We start from the raw sequence: 16,298 nt of genomic DNA, 5'->3' as shown, positions 1-16,298 counted from the left end.
GCACCAGCTGTCATAGCAGCTCACTGATCACTGCACCTGTACATAGCTCATCTGTAAACAGCCCATCCAACTACCTCATCCCCATACTGTATATATTGATTTATCTTGCTCCTTTGCACCCCAGTATCTCTACTTGCACATTCATCTTCTGCACATCTACCATTCCAGTGTTTACTTGCTATATTGTAATTTACTTCGCCACCATGGCCTATTTATTGCCTTACCTCCCTTGTCTAACCTCATTTGCACTCACTGTATATAGACATTTTGTTTCCTTTTTTTCTACTGTATTATTGACTGTATGTTTTGTTTATACCATGTGTAACTCTGTGTTGTTGTATGTGTCGAACTGCTATGCTTTATCTTGGCCAGGTCGCAGTTGTAAGTGACAACTTGTTCTCAACTGGCCCACCTGGTTAAATAAAGGTGGAGAAAATGGTGGAAAAAATAATACGCTTGTGGCTGTACCGTCGGGCCTAGTTAGTACTTGGATGCGAGACCGCCTGGGAATACCAGGTGGTGTAAACTCGAATTATTATTATTATTTAAAAATATGTAAATAGTTAAGTACAGTACAGATACACCCTATTTTTACTTAAGTACATTACACCACTGCCATTTGGGATGTCGCCTTACTACAATTGCGGTCTGGCACCTGTTTATGAGCTCTACTTGTGGTTACCGTAGACATGGGATTTACAGCATACATTTGACTATCACATGCACTTAGATTACAGTACTATGGCCAAGACCTTTCACGTATGTGGTCCCGGGAATCAAACCCGCTATCCTGGCATTGCAAACACCATGCTCTACCAACTATACTACAGAAGATCAAGTCAGGTGGAGTCCTGCTTGAGAGGAGTCTGTGTGGCAGATGGACACCATAGCATGCCATTGCCAAGCAGTGAGTTTGTACATATTAGGCAAATTTATAGCCCCCATTACAACAGCAGTGGAATGGGCTGTGGTTTGAGGACAGGGTGTAGCTGGCCAACACTGCAGATTGAACCAAGAAAACCCCCTAAAATGCTTATTGTGTGTGTCTTGGCTGAGTGAGTGTTGTGGTGTGGTGGAAGACTTGTATTAAGGCAAGAGGAAAGTATGTGCTCCTTGGGACAACACATAGAAAACCAGACCAAAGAGGGAACGCCTGCCCAGTGTGGTCTGTCGGGTGTCATTTAAACCACTAATGTCTCAGTCAACTAAACTATAGAGAAGGATATGAATGCTCCATAATGCGTCATCAAAACAATCATGAAATATGTTGTCATTGCTGTGTTGTCTATGTCCAAAGGAGGCCCTAGTTATTTCAAGGGCGTTCTTGTGACATAGAGATTTGGGAGGTTGCCCACATGAACTCCACTCTAGCGTACTAACCGGACCATCCAACCATTATATTTTTATTGCCTTTGGCAGAAGGATACAATAATCCCTCAACACTCATAAGAACAGATGATAGGTCATATAACAATGGAGGTTGTTGAATTATGAAGACATGTACAGTGGGCGTTGACCTCTTCTCTTGTGTACCTTTCCTTGCTCGACTGCAACTGTTTGACAGATGTGTGGAACAATCAAGCTTGAGGTTGAGACAAAGATGTGTCAATATCTTTATTAACAAAGGTTTGCAAAGTTCATGTAAAATATGTATTGGTCATATGTCATCCATGTTCAAGCAGAATATGTACATTTATTTGAATTATAAAACTAAATATAATGTAGCACCTTTTTGTACATTATTTAGCACCATAAGGAGACAAACAATCAAGTAACTTGAACAGCAAAACAGCTTTGAATTCATTGGAGCATTTTGTCATGAGTAAAGGAAGAATAGTTCTCGAATTGTGACATCTCTACACCTGTGTCTACTAGCTAACTTTCTAAATTAAAAGTTCACCCCTGAATGGCCAGCTTCTCAAAGCTAACTTCCTATCAAACCATTCCCCATTCTGACACAAAAACAACATTCAAGGAAGTGCTGTGAGAAGAGGTTTGAACTTGGCTGAAGGATGCAACTGTTGTTAAAAGCATTGACCTGCATGGTTAGGAATTGGTTTATGAGGGCCACAGTACTGTAAGAACTTGGAAGGGTTTTGGAAAGCTTGCACTTTTTTTCCATTCCATTGAAAAGCAACCGTCTGTCACACCATTAAACACATATAGAATTATATTTGCAATTCAGTTCCAAATATAAAAGTCTTGCTTAGTCCTTCATTCACTCTCTGTGTCTTTGCACTTAATCAGCCCTTTGATCAACAGTTTATCTTTGTTTGATCTCTGGACTCCCTTCTGCATGTGATATGAGGGTTGAGCTGTGTCTGGATGACTGACTAGAGGAAACTCACCTGCACCCTCTGACATCCTGTTTTGAATCTTTACAAAAACAGCCCCCCTCCTTTTTACATACCTGTAAAGCCCATCTCTAACTCTCACACAGACATTGATAAACCTGCAGTAAAACCACACATTACAGTGTGATTTTAAAACGATTGAAGGATGTTTTAGCACCATCTATTATGTAGGTCATTTCAGCAAAAGGCTGAAGGCTACTCCTGGCAACAGGACTTGTGTTGACTTTAGCCTCAGAAATGCTCTATTTCCTGAAGTAATGTTACTGTTGGAGTCTTACTGTGTTTCCCGCCATCACTTTTCAGAGTACCTGGCAAAATAGTATCACACAAGGAAACTCTGATATTTCCATAAAAATTCAAATTCAGCAAGGCGAATTTGGCAAGGCGCCAAATCTCACAAGACTTATCCCAGCTGCTGTCATTGAAGGAAATACTGCCAAGAGAACTGTTGGAATCAATCAATTCATCTTTCTACTTCAGAGGACTTCTTTGTGCAATTGAATACTTGATCCATGTCAACCCTAATTGAATGGTGCAATGGTACCCTATTCCAGCTGGCACTGTTAGTTTGCCACATTAGGTTCTGATTAGATAAGACCAAACAAAAACAGCACCAAACTGTAAATAACATTTCTGTATCCTGTTACCAAGGGATCCCTGTTGAACTATTATCATATTATTCTTATTTGGACTTGTGAGATCAAATGTGCCTACTGTAATGACTACTGTAGTCTTTTTCATTTATACCCACTGTGCAACTGATATCCAGCTGGAAAATATCAGGACCTTATGAACAGATTTACCAGACAAAAAAAACAGCATACAAACTAGACTAGTGTCCAGACAAAACATCTGAGACAAATGACAGTATTAAGGCATAGCACCAATCTGGGAGTTTGGGAAGACAACCAGGCTTTCTTGCATCACTCATGGTTTCAAAGCACTTCAATGTGTGTCAGTTCACTGTGACAACTCCGAATAAAGCTAACAACCAACATTGAAATCCATTACAGCCAGATGTTTATAAAGGGGTTTGTGTCTTTAAGGGGACATCTCTTTCCGTGTGTCATAGGTCTTTCCCTCCCAGCATCCTTGTGAGCATATACATCTAATAATATATATTTTTCAATACAGGGGACAAGGAGTCTATGGATATGTACATGGAGTCATTACCTTACAAGCCCCCAGTATCCCTTTGCAGCGTATAAAGGCACTTAAAAGTAGGTGTGTGCATCAATGAGTAACCCTGCATAAAGAGGCCCCTCTTCCAATCGGAACCTCCTGAACTCTGACCTCTAGCCCCCTCCCTTCATGTCAGTTGGGGATGGTGTTCATTAGGGCACACCGTATCAAAACATTTTAAACATTTTGCAACGGAAAAAGAAAACAAGCATTTCTTCCTGGACAAGTCCATATAATACCTTCCCGTTTGGCACTGCTTAGAGCGTTTTCTTCCTGTTTTAGTGCCTACTGAACACGTCCCAGCAGGTCATCTCACTCCAGGGTGGGCTTAATGAGGTATCCGTTGAAGGTGATGTAGACATCCACATCGTCACTATACACAGCGTTCTCCCTCTCCCTCTTGTACAGCCGGACCCACACCTCGTCATTGAGCTCAAGGGGCAACATAAGGCTCTGGCTCTGCATGATGGACCTCTCGCTGGGCTGGGCGTACACGATGGCCTGCTCCTTGTCATTCCTCATTATGTGCAGGTAGGTCTCCTTAAAGTTCCAGGTGTGGATGTTGACATTGAAGAAGTAGATCCCAGGGACATAGCAGTTGAACTTTCCTTTGAACATGTCGAAGTGGCCATGGAGGTTGACGAACTCTGTGTCGAACACCAGGGCCTGGTAGTAGTCCACGCTGTGGAGGGACTTGCGACGCCCCACTGAGAAGGCTGCTTCCTGGGTCTTGCAGGGGTCCCCTGGGGGGCCCACCTGGCCCTTGGTTCCTTTGGGGCCAATTGGCCCTCGGGATCCAGTAGCGCCTTCCTCACCAGATTTCCCAGGCGTACCCCTGTCCCCGCGGTTTCCCTTGTCCCCTGTGAGGCAAGATGGAGAATATACAGCACATGAGTCCTTAGAGAGCTATGACACAGTAATGTAGACTAAAGGTCCAAATGGGGTAATGTTGAGATTAAAGTCAGTACAACATGGATCATAGAAGACTATGTGTAGATATATGGTTTATGATTTTCTCCAGATAGGAATGTTACGTAAACTTAGAGTCACTCCAGACTTCTCATAATTGTAGCCCATTCAGTATATGAGAATTTAGGGTTCCGGAGTTATGCTTATCTTTCACAGGATATTTTTTTCTGCTACTTTTCTGCTACTTTTTTTCTGCTACTTTTTGGAAGGCCACAGCATGTTTTTCCAAGCCAGGTCATACTCTCTGGTGAGCACACACACACACACACACACACACACACACACGCACAAACTGTTACGTTTTTGGACATGTTTTCAGCCACATAAGCAAGTTCAGTGCCAGGTTAATGTTCTGAAATAGCAGCAGACATTTTAGCCTCTAGTCCACTGACTGGAGAACATTTCTTACAGCAATGAAAGGAAGCCTTGGATTGGAATACACATAATCATAATCCAATCAAATCAAATCAAATTCAGTCAGTGGGTACAGTATAGCCTGGTCCCGGATCTTTTTGTGATGTTTGGCAAACTGTTTAATCTTTGGAATGACAACCACCGTAGGAGTTGGCAAAACAACACAAAGAGACCTGGGATCAAGCTATGTGTATTGCAGGTGTAAAGGCACAATCCAGGCGCACCTTTGAGGATAGTCATGTTGATGTAGGTGCGGACTTCAGGCATCTGGTTCAGGCCACTCTTTTGGTCCCCCGTCTGAGGGGCTGGGGGGCCCTTCTGTAGCTCCAGGTCGTCACAGCAGCGGCGGCAGGGGGTAGGAGGGGCACCTCCGGGGGACGGGACAGTGATGACCAGAGGGAGGAACAGGAGGATGGGGCTCAGGAGGAGGAGGTGGTCAAACATGGTTGCTGCACCTGAGAGGACAAGGAAGGACAACAGGCAGATTTAGACACAACCTTTGTGCTGTAAATGCTGTACATCTTTGAACAAGGAGAGTTATTTGAGGGTATTATATCCAAGATGGGCTTATACCGAAGTCCAATTGACAGTGGTGTTTGCTATTATAAACATGAAGGTACAGTTGTAAATTGGTCCTGCTGACAGAATAAATAAAGCACTCGTAGTGGAGAGAAATACCATTTAATTCCAGTATCATATGAGATTCTACATCGTTGTCTATTACGTAACTCAAATAGTAAAGGCTCGATTCAATGCGTAACGCAATAGAAACTTAAAAGCAATGTTCCCACATGAGTGGAGACTGCAGCACGTAAACTCTGCATATGTAGGCTCAATCGGAAATGACTTTTAAATGTAATTCAGGCTATAGTGCTGAACTTTGGCGATACAGATTGACTCGAGCATGAAGAAAAAACAAGTAAGACAAAGAGGTATTTATGTTATCCTATGAGTAGGGTAAATTATACTATATATGCAGCTGTTCCCAAACTAGGGGTAACGACATATTGTGTGGTCGCCTAATATGAACATGCGGTCAAGGGAGAATCTCCAAAATCAGGTAAAAAATATATATTTTATATATATATATATATATATATATATATGGTTGAAGTCGGACGTTTACATACACCTTAGCCAAATACATTTAAACTAAGTTTTTCACAATTCCTGACATTTAATCCTAGTAAAATAATCCCTGTTTTAGGTCAGATAGGATCACCACTTCAGTTTAAGAATGTGAAATGTCAGAATAATAGCAGAGAGAATGATTTATTTCAGCATTTACTTTCATCACATTCCAAGTGGGTCAGAAGTATACATACACTCAATTAGTATTTGGTAGCGTTGCCTTTAAATTGTTTAACTTAGGTCAAACGTTTCGGGGGGGCTTCCACAAGCTTCCTACGGTAAGTTGGGTGAATTTTGTCCTATTCATCTTGATAGAGCTGGTGTAACTGAATCAGGTTTGTAGGCCTTCTTACACGCACACTCTTTTTCAGTTCTGCTCACAAATTTTCTATAGGATTGTGGTCAGGGCTTTATGACAGCCACTCCATTACCTTGACTTGGTTGTCCTCGAGCCATTTTGCCACAACTTTGGAAGTATGCTTGGGGTCATTGTCATTTGGAAGACCCATTTACAACTTCCTGACTGATGTCGTGAGATTTTGCTTCAATATATACACATAATTTTATTTCCTCATGATGCCATCTGTTTTGTGAAGTGCACCAGTCCCTCCTGCAGCAAGGCACCCCCACAACATGATGCTGCCACCTCCGTGCTTCACGGTTGGGATGGTGTTCTTCGGCTTGCAAGCCTCCCCCTTTTTCCTCCAAACATGACAATGGTCATTATGGCCAAACAGTTCTATTTTTGTTTCATCAGACCAGAAGACATTTCTCCAAAAAGTACGATATTTGTCCTCATGTGCAGTTGCAAACCATTGTCTGGCTTTTTTATGGCGGTTTTGGAGCAGTGGCTTCTTCCTTGCTGAGCGGACTTTCTGGTTATGTAGATATACAGTGGGGCAAAAAAGTATTTAGTCAGCCACCAATTGTGCAGGTTCTCCCACTTAAAAAGATGAGAGAGGCCTGTCATTTTCATCATTGGTACACTTCAACTATGACAGACAAAATGAGAAAAAAAATCCAGAAAATGTTTAATGAATTTATTTGCAAATTATGGTGGAAAATAAGTATTTGGTCACCTACAAACAAGCAAGATTTCTGGCTCTCACAGACCTGTAACTTATTCTTTAACTCCAACCTTGACTCCAACCTAAGTGTAAACTTCTGACTTCCACTGTAAATATATACACAGTAACAGTCAAAGTTTGGACACACCTACTTATTCAAGGGTTTTTATATATTTTTAAAATTTTCTACATTGTATAATGAAGACAGCATAATTATGAAATAACACATGTTGAATCATGTAGTCCCCAAAAAATGTTATGCAAATCAAAATATACCTTAGAATTGAGATTCTTCGAAGTAGCCACATGCTGCTTTGATGATAGCTTTGCACACCCTTGGCATTATCTCAACCAGCTTCACCTGGAATGCTTTTCCAACAGTCCTGAAGGAGTTCCCACATATGCTGAGCACTTGTTGGCTACTTTTCCTTCACTCTGTTGTCCGACTCATCCCAAACCATCTCAACTGGGTTGAGGTCGGGGGATTGTGGAGGCCAGGTCATCTGATGCAGCACTCCATCACTCTCCTTCTTGGTCGAATAGCCCTTACATAGCCTGGAGGTGTGTTGAATCATTGTCCTGTTGAAAAACAAGTGATTGTCCCACTAAGCGCATAACTGACGGAATGGCGTTTCACTGCAGAATGCTGTTGTAGCCATTCTGGGTAAGTGTGCCTTGAATTCTCAACAAATCACTGACAGTGTCACCAGCAAAGCACCCCCATACCATCACACCTCTTCCTCCATGCTTCATGGTGGGAACCACACATGCAGAGATGATCCATTCACCTAAACTGTGTCTCACAAAGACACGGCGGTTGGAACTCCAAATCTCAACTATGGACTCATCAGACCAAAGGACAGATTTCCACAGGTCTAATGTCCGTTGCTCGTATTTCTTGGCTCAAACAAGTCTCTTCTTCTTATTGGTGTCCTTTAGTAGTGGTTTCTTTGCAGCAATTTGACCATGAAGGCCTGATTCACGCAGTCTCCTCTGAACAGTTGATTTTGAGATGTGTCTGCTACTTGAACTCTGTGAAGTGTTTATTTTGGGCTGCAATTTCTGAGGCTGGTAACTCTAATGAACTTATCCTCTGCAGCAGAGGTAACTCTGGGTCTTCCGTTCCTGTGGCGGTCCTCATGAGAGCTAGTTTCATCATAGCGCTTGATGGTTTTTGCGACTGCACTTGAAGAAAGTTTCAAAGGTCTTGAAATGTTCCGCATTGACTGACCTTCATGTCTTAAAGTAATGATGGACTGTCATTTCGCTTTGCTTATTTGAGCTGTTCTTGCCATAATATGGACTTGGTCTGTTACCAAATAGGGCTATATTCTGTATACCACCCCTACCTTGTCACAACATCACTGATTGGCTCAAACACATTAAGAAGAAAATAAATTCCACAAATTAACTTTTAACAACGCACACCTTTTAGTTGAAATGCATTCCAGGTGACTACCTCATGAAGCTGGTTGAATGCCAAGAGTGTGCAAAGCTGTCATCAAGGCAAAGGGTGGCTACTTTGAAGAATCTCAAATATTAAAAATATTTTAATTTATTTAACACTTTTTTGGTTACTACATGATGCCATATGTGTTATTGAATAGTTTTGATGTCTTCACTATTATTTTACAATGGAGAAAATAGTCAAATATAGAAAAACCCTTGAATGAGTAGGTGTGTCCAAACTTTTGACTGGTACTGTAAATATATTATATAGTTTTTGTCTCTCAAAATCATTGTAATGGGGTTAACCTTAAAACCAGAGAGCGCCCTTAGATCCTGGGAAAAGGCCGCACTTGACCATTGCACTTGAATCATTGGCTAAGCCTGCTAACCTGTGAAACCACACACTATTGCAGAGACTTTGATATTGCCGGCCTCAATTGATATGGTGAACACAATACCTTTGTCAGATAACACAGTGAAACTAAGAATTGACGCTATAGCTAGCAATCAAAAGCAAACTGACTGAACAACTTTATCCTCTCCAAATGGATGTTAACTGTGAGGGCCGAGATGCCCATTCGTTGACTTTTGTTCGCTACATGTCCTCGGATGCTTTTCATGAGGACATATTGTTCTGTCTCAGTATTCCCGAGCATGAAACGGCAGAGGGGATGATGAGTGTGCTGCGTGGCTATATTGACGAAAAAGAGATTCCATGCGATTGAATAGTGGGATTTTTGCACAGATGGGGCTCCATCTATCACGGGATGGTGGGCAGGCCTCTGCACTCTAGTTATACATGTTTCTCCCTCTGCCATATGGATGCATTGTATGATACACCCACTGGGCCATAATGGGTACACCAAGAGCAACTTGTGGCAAAAGAGCTGAGCGCAGAACTCTGAGATTTAAGCAGCAGGTAACTTCAAGTGCAAACTACGTTGCACACGCCTGTTTGCAAAACTTTGTGGAGATATGGGATCAGAGCCTGACAATGTTCTATTTCACACCGAGGCTTGTTGGTTATCGAGGGGGAGTGTTGGAAAGATTATTGGAATTGAGAGAGGAACTGTTGTCATTCGCAATGGAAGTAAATCTTTCTGTGTAATGAAAATAACATTTCTCTCCTTGCCTATGTAACAGACATATTTGTGAAACTGAACGAACTGAACGCAAGCATGAAGGGGAAATACAAAACATTTCTACAGATGAGTGACCAATCAGATTTAGCTGATTTGACTGTGACCCTGGCTCAGTTGACATGCCGGTAAGTGGAATTGAGCAGCTGATCGAGCTGAAGACAAGGCATTCACGGGTCACTATGGAGGAGTTTTGGTTTATGACTCAAAGGGAATACTGTGCCGTCTCCCTCCGAATATTAAAACTCACGGTACGCTGATTCAGTGCTCTCCTCTGTATTAGAAGAAAATACATTTGATCCAGGTTGGATGTGACAGGAGAGATGAAGTGCGCACAGTACACCACACCCCCTGACTTTGAGAGGCTCCGACACGACATGGATCAAGCACACCCATCTAATTAGGGGTGGTGAGATAAGAGTAATTATGTCAGACTAATTTGCAATTGACTTTCATAGCCCCACATTAAAAGTATGTGATTGTGATTTGAGAACACAATCAGAAATACAGTTAGAATGTTTTACAATGGACTGCCATATCCCCAATAAACAAAGTAATCATCGGCTGTTAATTACATGCATTTTGTTTCACATGGTTGGGGTCGCAATCATTATCAGCTATCAAAATGTGGTCGTGGGCCAAAAAAAGTTTGGGAAACACCCTGCTATAGTGGTTTAATGAATATCCACATAAATAAGATGGGAAAAAAACATTCCTGAAATATCAGTCTGCTTAGTAACTGAATTATTACGTGTCCCACTGCTGTTCCAGGAGAGTGGGAAAAAGAGGATTTTGGATCCAGAGAAAACATACCATATATTTGCATAGGGGAGCAGGGAAAGCAGGGAAAGCAGGGGGGAGCAGGGGAGCAGGGGAGCGGGGAAAGTTTAGGAATGGTGAACACGAGCCAGCTATGAACTATCCATGAGACAGCAACCACTGTTGTTGTCAGGAGCTTCGATTCAAACCATGACCATTATTGGTCATTTTCAATGATGCCAGCCCTTTAGTCTCAGACAGACAGTGCAACACAGCTGTTATACTAAGGTGCCATTTTAGATCCATAGCTCATTGCAGTGACAAAACATTGGTCCAATGAAAATCCACAGAAGAAACACTAGTGTGGCTCTCATCCACAAACCAAAAGTATAGCAATGCTATAGCTTCTTCCATAATGTCCCTGGAATAAATGTCCATGATCTGCAGACATCTGAGTGATCTTGAAGGTCTTTTTCTGGGATTGTCAATTCAAAATCGAATCAAAGTTGAGTGTCATATGCACGGGATACAGCATAGTTGTCTGTAGAAAGGAATGCTTCAACTCCGCAAAATATGTGAACCATGTAAACTTGTGAAGTGTACCGAGGTACAGTAATGTCACGTTCTGACCTTAGTTCCTTTGTTTTGTCTTTTGTTTTAGTATGGTCAGGGCGTGAGTTGGGTGGGTTGTCTATGTTAGTTTGTCTATGATTTTCTATTTCTGTGTTTGGCCTGGTATGGTTCTCAATCAGAGGCAGCTGTCAATCGTTGTCCCTGATTGAGAACCATATTTAGGTAGCCTGTTTTCCATTGTGTTTTGTGGGTGGTTATTTTCTGTTTAGTGTTGTGGTGCGGTGCACCTTACAGGACTGTTCGTTGGTTGTTTATTGTTTTCTTTTCAGTGTTCATTAAAATATTTAAAATATGAACACTTACCACGCTGCACCTTGGTCCTCCTCTCCTTCCCCAGACGACAAGCGTTACAAGTACAGTGCCTTGCGAAAGTATTCGGCCCCCTTGAACTTTGCAACCTTTTGCCACATTTCAGGCTTCAAACATAAAGATATAAAACTGTATTTTTTTGTGAAGAATCAACAACAAGTGGGACACAATCATGAAGTGGAACGACATTTATTGGATATTTCAAACTTTTTTAACAAATCAAAAACTGAAAAATTGGGCGTGCAAAATTATACAGCCCCCTTAAGTTAATACTTTGTAGCGCCACCTTTTGCTGCTATTACAGCTGTAAGTCGCTTGGGGTATGTATCTATCAGTTTTGCACATCGAGAGACTGAAATTTTTTCCCATTCCTCCTTGCAAAACAGCTCGAGCTCAGTGAGGTTGGATGGAGAGCATTGAAATGTGGCAAAAGGTCGCAAAGTTCAAGGGGGCCGAATACTTTCGCAAGGCACTGTATCTTGATCATTTTTGGATTGTACAGGCTAGCTATGTGCCAAATGTTTTGTTACTACCGAAGGGTAAGAAATAACTACATTAATTTGATAGTAAGGATAGTTTGATAGTTTAAAGCTATATTATCTGGTGGTGTGCTAGACTTGAGAACATGTTAATAAAGCCAGTGGAATGCATCAGTAGACTAATCTGCATTAGATAAATCATGTACATTAGCATCTCGGAGCAAGATGCCCCAAACGGAAAAGTAATATGGCCATATATGGCCTTACCTTACATTACCAAAATTAATTGGATACCTGCTCGTCGAACATCTCATTCCAAAATCATTGGCATTAATATGGAGTTGGTATCCCCTTTGCTGCTATAACAGCCACTCTTCTGGGAAGGCTTTCCACTAGATGTTGGAACATTGCTGCAGGGACTTGCTTCCATTCAGCCACAAGAGCATTAGTGAGATCGGGCACTGATGTTGGGCGATTAGGCCTGGCTCGCAGTTGGAGTTCCAATTCATCCCAAAGGTGGTCAATGGGGTTGAGTTCAGGGTTCTTTGCAGGCCTGTCAAGTTCTTCCACACCAATCTCGACAAACCATTTCTGTATGGACTTCGCTTAGTGCACGGGGGCATTGTCAGGCTGAAACAGGAAAGGGCCTTCTCCAAACTGTTGCCACAAAGTTGGAAGCACAGAATCGTCTAGAATGTCATTGTATGCTGTAGCGTTAATAGTTCCCTTCATTGGAGCGAAAGAGCGTAGCCTGAACCATGAACAACAGCCCCAGACCATTATTCCTCATCCACCAAACTTTACAGTTGGCACCATGCATTGGGGTAGGAAGACTTTTCCTGGCATCCGCCAAACCCAGATTCGTCTGTCGGACTGCCAGATGGTGAAGCAAGATTCGGCACTCCAGAGAACGCGTTTCCGCTGCTCCAGAGTCCAATGGCGGCGATCTTTACATCACTCCAGCTGATGCATGGCATTACGCGTGGTGATCTTAGGCTTGTGTGATACTGCTAGGACATGGAAACCCATTTCATGAAGCTCCCGTCGAACAGTTCTTGTGCTGACATTGCTTCCAGATGCAGTTTGGAACTTGTTTGGAAAGGTGGCATCCTATGACGGTGCCATGTTGAAAGTCACTGAGCTCTTCAGTAAAGCCATCCTACTGCAAATGTTTGTCTATGAAGATTGCATGGCTGTGTGCTCAATTTTATACACCTGTCATTAACGGGTGTGGCTGAAATAGCCGAAACCACTAATTTGAAGGGATGTCCACATACTTTTGTGTGTATATAGTGTATTTCACAGTGGTTTAAATGGTACAATAATTCTCTACTCTATACTTGCTTGTTTTGTCACATAAACTGAAATTAGGCGAACTATTCAAATTTTAGCAACCAGGAAATGGCGGAGCGGTTTCTGCATAGTGCATTTTTTTGGTTTTTATATATATAATGATGTTGGAAAAATACTGTGAAATTTTGAAAATATTAAGCCGTTGAAGCTCATTTACTGCATTTCTATACTATTTAAAAAGTCTAAAATGCTCTTTAGAAAACAGCAAAAACAAGCAAAAAGGACTGTAGCTGTAGCTTCATGTACCTCAGTTGACCAACAAACACATAGCCTATTAGCTATACAATTAGCCGCTACACATTAACTCAGCACCTGGATAACAAACTATAGTTTAATACATACAGACGGAGGTATTCTACATGTTTTACCATGGGGTTGGAATACATTTTTGCCTTTTTAAAGCTAATTCCTTGCAATTCTACCTATTTTGCCATGACTTATGTCATGTTAATATGATATCTGAGTGAGAGTGACACACAAAATCAATGGGGGCCAATTGGAGGTCAGGGCCGCTGGGCTCGTGCCCAGCGTTACCTGTCAGTAATTCGGCCCGATCACTACAAAATTAGATAGCTAGCTAGACTAACTTGGTAGATTCTCAATTGCGCACTCCTCGCGTCCTCTCTCCTTCCCGAAACCGATTGACTGAGAAAGGCAGAGATCCCTCCTCTCTGACCTTCTCCTCCAATGGGTTTTGAGAAGGAGGCAAGGAGAGAGGACGCAAGGAGTATGCAATTGAGATTGTAATTATACCCTAGACTAATCCAAAAATGTTTTATGACGGGCTAATTGAGTGACTGTCAGTGAGTGACATATAGCAAGAGGAAAACTGCTGATGCACAACCAAGTTTCGAAATTGCACCTTGTCTATTCACTATTCTAACTCTCACCAGAATTTGAGATCCTGACTGAGTTCCTAAAAAACAGTCAGCTACTCCGTGTCCTCATGTGTAATTACGGCCATGCCTGTACGGTCCTGTTGAGAGGCAGCCAACTATTGAAACTAGCTGCGGCTGCTGATATGCAACTTCACCAGCCCTCTGGTGCTGCTCTATCCTCCTCTCTGCAAGTTCTGACGACGCCCATCAGTTAGACATTACATTTAATGTAGCCAAATTAAAGATGCGGAACTGCGTGAGACGTGCACTCTTGGCATTGTGCAGAAGCTACCGCAGAATGACAGATAATGTGATTGATAGTAAAGCATGCAGTAACTTACCTCTTGTAGAAGTCTCTTCAAGTGGTGTTGATCAGCTGAGGAGAGAGAGGAGAGAGAAAGGAGAGAGAGAGGGGAGGAAAGGGGAGGGGGAGAATCCTGAGTCAGCCTCTCTCTCTCTAAAATTCAAATGCAATGTTGCCACAGCAAAGTGATACACATAAAACAATGAAAACAACATCGACAACAATAAGAATAGCTACAAGTACTAATCAAAAACTGGTAAACCGATCTTAATTTGAGCCAGCACGAAAATAATCATGCAGAAACTGGAAATGTGAATTATTATGTGGATTGTAATGAATGGACATTTATGTAGGGGCTGATGAATTTCTAGTTGTTGCAAATCAAGTCTTACATTTCAAAGTGGAAATTACAAACTTTAGAAGCCTTTTTAAAACTCAAATACACTTCAAGTTTGCATATTCTCAGAAACAAAAGAGTAATCAAACTAAGATCCTATGATGTACAGTATAACAAATAAAACAAATAAATATCCAGAATCTAATTCCACAAAGAAAATTGAATGACTCTCTCTCTCTCTCTCACTCTCTCAATTCAATTGAATTAAATTCAATTTAAGGGGCTTTATTGGCATGGGAAACATATTTTTACATTGCCAAAGCAAGTGAAATAGATAATAAACAAAAGTGAAATAAACCATTTTTAAAAATGAACATTAAACATTACACTCACAAAAGCTCCAAAAGAAAAAAGACATTTCAAATGTCATGTTGTGCAAATAGTTAAAGTACAAGAAGGAAAATTAATAAACATAAATATGGGCTGTATTTCCATTGGTGTTTGTTCTTCACTGGTTGCCCTTTTCTTGTAGCAACAGGTCACAAATCTTGCTGCTGTGATGGCACACTGTGGTATTTCACCAAATACATATGGGAGTTTATCAAAATTGGGTTTGTTTTTAAATTCTTTGTAGGTCTGTGTAATCTGAGAGAAATATGTGTCTCTAATATGGTCATACATTTGGCAGGAGGTTATGAAGTGCAACAAGTTTCCACCTCATTTTGTGGGCAGTGTGCCTGTCTTCTCTTGAGAGCCAGGTCTGCCTACGGCTTAATAGCAAGGCTATGCTCATTGAGTCTGTACATACAGTAGTCAAAGCTTTCCTTAAGTTTTGGTCAATCACAGTGGTCAGGTATTCTGCCACTGTGTCCTCTCTGTTTAGGGGCAAATAGCATACTAGTTTGCTCTGTTTGTTTTGTTAATTCTTTCCAATGTGTCAAGTAATTATTGTTACAATTGGGTCTAATTGTGTTGCTGTCCTGGGGCTCTGTGGGGTCTGTGTTTGTGAACAGAGCCCCAGGACCAGCTTGCTTAGGGGACTCTTCTCCAGGTTCATCTCTCTGTAGGGGATGCCTTTGTTATGGAAGGTCTCTCTCTCTCTCTCTCTTTTGGACACAATAGCAACATTGACTCTCAACAGTTCCAGTAAGAAGGCTACTTTGCCCACATGCATGTTGTTTACTCTGACTGAATGGCTGCTGTTTCTCCATGAATGTCTTTCCATGCAATGTAAAATGACATGTATAGCTTGTGAGAAGTAAGGCTATGACATGACCGTGATCATTCGAAGTCGATAACTCATGAAAAAGGATGGGAATGTTTAAGGGCTCTGACAATGTAGAGCGGATGGAATGTATTGTCTATGTCTGGAGGTTCTGTTTGAACATATGATAAAGCCTAACAAATCTTTAGACATTCAGGATGACATTCAATTTTGTGTGTATATATATATATATATAAACAGAACACAATTTTTGTATTTCTCAATCAAGAGCAGTAATAATAGTTTTATTAGCATCACATTAAATTCAAACAAATAG

At 41.5% G+C, this 16,298-nt stretch overlaps 1 protein-coding gene across 2 annotated transcripts; it reads right to left on the bottom strand.

Annotated features, from left to right (window-relative positions):
* Nucleotides 1-1,600: 1,600 nt before the first annotated feature.
* c1qtnf6a (C1q and TNF related 6a) lies at nucleotides 1,601-14,583 on the bottom strand. 2 transcript variants are annotated; one of them, XM_021624561.3, is made up of 3 exons: nucleotides 14,458-14,583; nucleotides 5,144-5,374; nucleotides 1,601-4,396 (listed from the first exon to the last, which is right to left on the bottom strand). In XM_021624561.3, the coding sequence occupies exons 2-3, from the start codon at nucleotides 5,361-5,363 to the stop codon at nucleotides 3,849-3,851; spliced, it is 768 nt and encodes a 255-aa protein (XP_021480236.2). In that variant the 5' UTR covers nucleotides 5,364-5,374; nucleotides 14,458-14,583; the 3' UTR covers nucleotides 1,601-3,848. The 2 variants fall into 2 exon arrangements, with proteins under 2 accessions (XP_021480236.2, XP_021480237.2); XM_021624562.3 differs by having other exon boundaries at nucleotides 5,144-5,368; nucleotides 14,458-14,580.
* Between the last annotated feature and the right edge of the window lie 1,715 nt (nucleotides 14,584-16,298).

This window comes from Oncorhynchus mykiss, chromosome 12, assembly GCF_057628025.1.
Source record: "Oncorhynchus mykiss isolate SJ-2025 chromosome 12, ASM5762802v1, whole genome shotgun sequence".
NCBI classification, from domain to species: domain Eukaryota; kingdom Metazoa; phylum Chordata; class Actinopteri; order Salmoniformes; family Salmonidae; genus Oncorhynchus; species Oncorhynchus mykiss.
This window is presented reverse-complemented; position numbering and strand designations above follow the sequence as displayed.